Raw genomic sequence first — 6,608 nt, forward strand, 5'->3', positions numbered from 1 at the left:
GATATAGAAATTATAATATTTAAATGGAGAGCTCCTTAATTGAGAAATTAATGGAGCAAAGGAATTTATAATTAAGAAAATAATGTTATCAGTGGACCAAGCAGTTTTTTCATAATTTATGAATAAATGATAACAATAAGAGCAGAAACACCTTTAAGTTTATCATCAGGTGAAATTACATCATAATTTCTTAACTACCTCTATAGCTCATCGTTTTTTGTTCAGTGACATCATTGCTCAGAATATATTTATTATTTCATATATTATTGCAGTACTAACCGGTTAACATCATGATGAATTTAAAATTTGTTTCATTGGTTGCAGCTCTTTACTAAAAATTTTTTTTCTACATTTTAACCTAACTTTATAACAAAATGATATTTTTAAAATGTTTGGTTTTCACACACTATTTGGATATTCGCAATTAACAATAATTCGCAGGACTCTGTCATCTACTATATTTGCGTTATCATCAGGTAAATATATTAACCATATTTTAATCTTATAAAATATGTCATGATAAAAGGTTCACTTTACGACATCTCTAGTATCGTAATTATTTGTACCAATTAAATATAATTTGTATTTAAACATTATGATTTGCAATTATTACGTAATTATATGTTATTTAAAAACGTTTTATTCCTAAATCAACTGTTAAGTATTGAGATAGTAATTATTTTTAGTTACAATTTCAAATAGTTCATCAATAAATAAATCAGCGTACAAGATTGATAGTAAACAATTAGGTATTAAATTAAGTTGCATAAACGTATTACCTTTTTAAAAGCATGTATACTCTATTCAACACTGGTTGTTAAACTAGGATTGAATAGATTCATGTATTAATATTATCGGTTCATCATTTATTACTTCATATTCCCTAACCTTTGAGTAGTTTCTGTTTAGATATATCAGTGTTACTTATTGTTTTGGTTATTTAATCTACTCATTCATAATTGTTATTACAATTTTAGGACAAGGAAAATGTGGAGTAGCGGTAGTTAGAGTATCAGGACCAAGGGCTGGAAATGCTCTAATTTGTATGACTGGTTTTAAAAAATTACCTACTCCTCGTCTAGCATTGTTGCGTAGTATACGCAATCCTATCACAAAAGATGTAATAGATAAAGGTTTAGTCTTATGGTTTCCAGGTATGTTTAGTAATGGGTAAACATTACAAGTACACAAATAATTTTTCTTGAATACACTTTAGGGCCAAACAGTTTTACTGGAGAAGATAGTTGTGAATTTCATATTCATGGAGGAATAGCTGTTGTTACAGGAGTATTAGAAGCTCTCAGTAATTTACCACAAACTACATTAGCAGAACCTGGAGAGTTTACTAAACGTGCTTTTATAAATGGTAAACTTGATTTAACAGAAGTTGAGGGTTTAGCTGATTTATTGCAGGCAGAAACTGAATTACAAAGAAAGCAGGTGTGATAACTATTAGACATTATTAGAGTAGTCATTTCATATTTCAATTTATAGATAAAGCTGGTATATTAAAGTATTTTAATTGGTGCATTTTTGAAGGCCTTCTTACAAACAAATGGATCCCTCAGTAAACTTTACCAAAAATGGAAACACACACTGTTGCAATCTGTAGCTCATATTGAAGCACATATTGATTTTGAAGAAACAGAAACTTTAGAATATGGCTTAATTGAGAGTGTTACTAAGGATATAAGTTGCCTTTATAATGAATTGAAGACTCATTTGCAAGATGGACGAAAAGGAGAAATGTTAAGAAATGGGGTCAAAACCATAATTTTAGGAGAACCAAATGTTGGAAAAAGTAGCTTGTTTAATTTTCTGTGTCAGAGACCTGTGTCTATTGTAACACCTATATCCGGAACAACAAGAGATGTAATTGAAGTCACTTTAAATATTAATGGTTATCCTTTAGTGTTATTAGATACAGCAGGCCTCAGAAACTCCTCAACAGATGTTATAGAAATTGAAGGAATACAAAGAGCGCTTGAAATGTATAAAAACGCAGATCTGATAATTTTAGTAATAGATATTGCAACATATTTGTCTAATTATGAAAAAAATAACTCACAGACTTTTGAAGAATTTGTAAGAGAATATGTTAATTCTTCTCTGAAAATCCCAGATTTTTTTGATAATAGTGATGAAAAGGTTTCACCTCATAACATATTTAAGAAGAACTGTGTTTTTGTGTTGAACAAGACAGATATAAATAGTATAGATTTCGATAAACAAAATATCTTAGGAGCCTCTCAATTAAATGTTGTTAAAATATCTTGCAAAACTGAAACTGGAATGGAGGATTTAATTAATGTGCTGTCAAAGGAATTGAAAACATTGTGAGTATTCAAGTTTTGACTGTACATTTGCACTCATATCTATTGCATGTGCATTATTTATTGTAGATGTGGAGAGCCTTCACAAGAGCACCCTAGCATGAATCAAATGAGACATAGAGAACAGTTAAGGAAATGTCTCTTCAATATAGAAAACTTTTTAAAAGAGTCAGGAAAAGGTTCAGCAGGTGATCTGGTAATTATGGCTGAATACTTAAGAAAGTCATTGAGAAACTTAGGGAAGCTTCTTGGTACAATAACTACAGAAGATATACTTGATGTTATATTTAAAGATTTTTGTATAGGAAAATAGAATTTAATTTAATAGCATATGTTTTTTATTGCTTTTAAAACAAGTATTATATGAGTCAACTAGAGTTTCTTGCTTAAATACACGTTTAATGGTTACACCTCTCTACGGACATGGTTTTATTCTTGTTTATTTAATGATAATTTAATTTTTATAAAACGTATTGCTTGAAATAGTAAAATAAAGTGTATACTAGCTAAATGTGGATATTTCCCTACACTCTAGATAAAGTAGTAACAAAACTAAAAATTAAACGAATTGGCGAATGCCTTGGGCTGAAGTGAAACCATTTAAGGCATATTTTATTTGTTTATAAAATTGGAAAAAAACAATAAAACATGTATTAATTAAATTACAATGATATCAAAATTGTTATATTTTATTTTATGATAATATGTAATTATATTTTTACATAACAATTGAAACTATCATTAATTTATTCAAATTCTCATTGTTAGCCAATTCAATTACTAGACTAACTATCGTAACCCGTAATAAAATTTATTATAGAATAGAAATAATTGTGAACTTGAAAAGAAGATAATTTGATCAATATTACCTTTATTAAGCTTAATATTAAAATTAATAAAGATGAGAATAAAACAAGAATTAATTCAATATGTTTATATATGATGGTATAAAGACTATAAATATCCAATTAGATTTACTAAAATAAGTGGAGTAAATAGAAAGAAGGTGTTACTTTATCATGAATTAAAGAATTATACAAAATTACATATCAATAGAAATTAACGTAATAAGTTTTCTATATATCACATTATATACAGGGTTTTATATCAATCAACACAAATTAATTCACCTAACAAATTTTTATTTTCGCGGTGGTGTATGGTCAGTTGCATACTATACTATAAATATTGGAAATATTTCAAGTGTAATAGTTTTCATACCTGCTTTCATACGCGATCGATAGAAGATTTTAGCTTTATCTGTAGTATCATTTATTATACTATAATCTGTAAATAAATAGTTTAAATCATTAAATATAATTTCCGTTGTCGTACCCCAAAAGGCTTCAGACATCATTAAAACTCATTGTGTATTTTCATTTGCATTCTGGGTGTAGTTGATTCTTGATAATTTCTTTAGGATTAAACCTTTATTTTTACTGATGCTTATAGTTGGGTTGTGTACTATTTTATTAGGTCGAGATTTTTCGTATTTTATTTCTACAGTCCAAAGTTCCTCAAGGCTGTTGAGAAAATTTAAATGATTTTAGTTTTTGATTGCTATTATTTTTCATCATTTTACCTTAAATATAATTGATAGCGTGTCAGTCTAGGAAACAACAAGATATATTTAAATAGAGAACTTAGTTACGTGATTGATATTTGACCTCATCTAATTTATTTTTTTGTATCGTAACATTTGACGCATCGTTTTTCAATTTCACGAATTGTGAATTTGTCTGACTTGTTTTTCCATCGTTCGTGCTATTCCTTTTATACCTTTTCCTGTAATTATTTTGTTGGAAAATATCAACACTTCTCCCTCTTGCCCGAAACTTTTCTAAGCATTTTCTCAGCTGCCGATGTTTTCCTTGATTTTCTCCGGGAAAAGTTGCCGACTTTCGGGTAAAATATCTTGGATACTCGTCAATGTAATCAGGTTTGGGTTCTCTGTTGTTCGTAGCATCGGCGAACGATTCTTTTTCCGAATGGAATGTTACGTAAAGTTTATAACATCGTTTAAAAAGGTACGAAAATCTTTCTTCTCTCAATATCTGTCTTTTTTGTCTGGTTTCGATTTCCTCAAGGAACGATTCATTCTTTCGGTTATTTTCATCTAAATGTATCGTCAGACCTGGAATAAAAATAATATCAAGAAAGCAATTTTTTTATTTCGGCTTTTAATATATTTTTGGATATTTATATATTTACCCAAATAATATTTATTGGTCACGTACGGCTTTTGTTAGGAGCTTGGATGTATTTTAATCAGTAAGATATAATTTAACAGTCTTCCATTTAATATTATTGAGTTATTCAGTGTATACAGATGCCAATCATCAAACGTTCAATATTCACAATAGTTGAATTAAATATTTTCAACATTCACTACATTGATTTCTTCAAATCAAACAACGATTTGAAGAAATCTATTGTTGAATCATTCAGCCCATCAAACAACTTTAGAAACTTATGGTGATATTGTTTTATCATATCCCAATTGTCAGTTTGGGTTTCACCGATTTAAAAGTAATTGTAAAAGTTATTAATAAAGTTTGAAAGCAAAGAATTGAAAAACTTATTGGACGGAAAACTAGTTCAAACTCTCAAACAACTTTTAGGGAGCTTAATGTCTCTAGATGTTTAAATGCAATGGTAAAGATCTAAAAGGAGGGAAAATTACCACACGAATTAAATTACGACAATCCCAATCGCCAAAAAGACATGGTTTAATGTAAGAGAACCACAGCACTCAACGTACTCATCAGTCATAGCGCCTTCTGGTTACCACTTGTTCAGACCGATGTAGCATGACTTGGATGACACATCACTTCGAAATACCGAAGAAGTGCAAACATGGATCACTAGTTTGGCATCGTACTTTCAACACAGTTTCGCCATGTTGGCAGGAAGAATTGTACCAATTTTTCTCAATAAATACATGTTTAAAGCGAATAAAATATCTGAATACATGTAAACACCTAAAGGTTAATAGTTATTTTCGCTCAATATTTGGTTATTTTATGGTTAAGTGGATTTTATGGATTCAATAGTCTGAAACGATTTCCGATGACATAACACTTTCCCATTATATTATTTACTTAACCAATTTCTTGGTTTATTTGCAGCAATTATTAATAAGACTTTATTTGATCATTGCGTGGGTTTCATTTCATTAGTTTTTCTGTAGTGTTTTATTCAATTTTATGAGCGATTGTTTATTATTTGAAGATAATAACACATGAGGAATTATTTTGATATAATACTTTCGTGATTATAATATTTTTTTATTTGGATATTTCATTTATCCATTTTTAATTAAATTAATTGAAATGTATAATGTATGTTTTTATAGTGAATCTTATAGCAAGTTATATTATATCAGACAACAGAATCAGACATAAAATTTGTATACTGTTTCAAAGACACTTTTCGTCAATGCTTTGGGTTTAGTTAATTTTTGACTGATGATTTACAATTATTATTAAATTAAAATGAAACTGATTTAAATAAGATTATGTGGATTTAAAAAATATATAGTATAAATGAAAAACATTTTATTTTTACTTACTTCCATTGTTTCCTAAATTATATTTAGTGACAAGAATAATAACAACCACGACGGGTATTAAAACAATAGGGAGAACCACCAGCCTCTTTAAACAGGATTGCCAGGTTTTCTCATGCCCAACACACCACCTGCAATATAACATAACTAACTAAATGTTTTAATAAGCCTGAATGGTGGAGTTTTAAATATAATCAACGCTCATATATGATTTTCTTACCGTATCCTACCGCTTTCTTGGGAGGGAGTTAATCTACAAGAAACGTATTTTTTTCTTGCCTTCGACTCCATATTAACCGTGCCAGCTAGCTCGACGCCATAAACCGAAATAAATGAAAACGACCTTTAGGCAGTTCTATATAATTGGGTCATTTTGATTTAACTACGGATGATACTTTATTATAAATTTACTCTGCCATAAAACTGATTAATATACCTTAAGTTAATATTCTCTATTTACGATTTATTAGGCTTGTTTTCGAAAAATATAATAATAAGGTAATATTTTAGATCTGTATCTTACTACTTTTAAAATCGTATCAATATATTTGCTTTTGGAATATAAAAGTATGTAATGGTTAATTGGAAGAAAATCTCAATTATCTGTATATAATAAGTTGCTGTTGTATCAGGAAATTCTAAAACCGATTAAAATGGACCTATTAAATCCAATAGTGGGGATGTTCCGCGAAAAGTAATATAAATAA

The 6,608-nt window shown here is 28.7% G+C and overlaps 2 protein-coding genes across 6 annotated transcripts; one reads left to right on the plus strand and one right to left on the minus strand.

Annotated features, from left to right (window-relative positions):
* The first annotated feature begins 33 nt into the window (after positions 1-33).
* On the plus strand, positions 34-2,660 carry LOC143197677 (5-taurinomethyluridine-[tRNA] synthase subunit GTPB3, mitochondrial). Of its 4 annotated transcripts, none has more exons than XM_076406302.1 (5): positions 34-169; positions 978-1,154; positions 1,217-1,440; positions 1,540-2,336; positions 2,403-2,660. In XM_076406302.1, exons 1-5 carry the CDS (start codon positions 127-129, stop codon positions 2,644-2,646), a joined length of 1,485 nt encoding a protein of 494 aa, XP_076262417.1. In that variant the 5' UTR covers positions 34-126; the 3' UTR covers positions 2,647-2,660. The 4 variants fall into 4 exon arrangements, with proteins under 4 accessions (XP_076262417.1, XP_076262416.1, XP_076262419.1 ...); XM_076406301.1 differs by lacking the exon at positions 34-169 and adding an exon at positions 276-476; XM_076406304.1 differs by lacking the exon at positions 34-169 and adding an exon at positions 540-737 and having other exon boundaries at positions 837-1,154.
* A 1,060-nt stretch (positions 2,661-3,720) lies between these two features.
* On the minus strand, positions 3,721-6,274 carry LOC143197679 (uncharacterized). Of its 2 annotated transcripts, none has more exons than XM_076406305.1 (4): positions 6,122-6,274; positions 5,905-6,032; positions 3,916-4,467; positions 3,721-3,856 (listed from the first exon to the last, which is right to left on the minus strand). In XM_076406305.1, the coding sequence occupies exons 1-3, from the start codon at positions 6,190-6,192 to the stop codon at positions 3,977-3,979; spliced, it is 690 nt and encodes a 229-aa protein (XP_076262420.1). In that variant the 5' UTR covers positions 6,193-6,274; the 3' UTR covers positions 3,721-3,856; positions 3,916-3,976. The 2 variants fall into 2 exon arrangements, with proteins under 2 accessions (XP_076262420.1, XP_076262421.1); XM_076406306.1 differs by having other exon boundaries at positions 5,905-6,048; positions 6,122-6,221.
* Between the last annotated feature and the right edge of the window lie 334 nt (positions 6,275-6,608).

The sequence above is a fragment of the Rhynchophorus ferrugineus genome, unplaced genomic scaffold, assembly GCF_030347505.1.
Source record: "Rhynchophorus ferrugineus isolate W39M unplaced genomic scaffold, kcgeb_rfMv2 rfM5, whole genome shotgun sequence".
NCBI lineage: Eukaryota > Metazoa > Arthropoda > Insecta > Coleoptera > Curculionidae > Rhynchophorus > Rhynchophorus ferrugineus.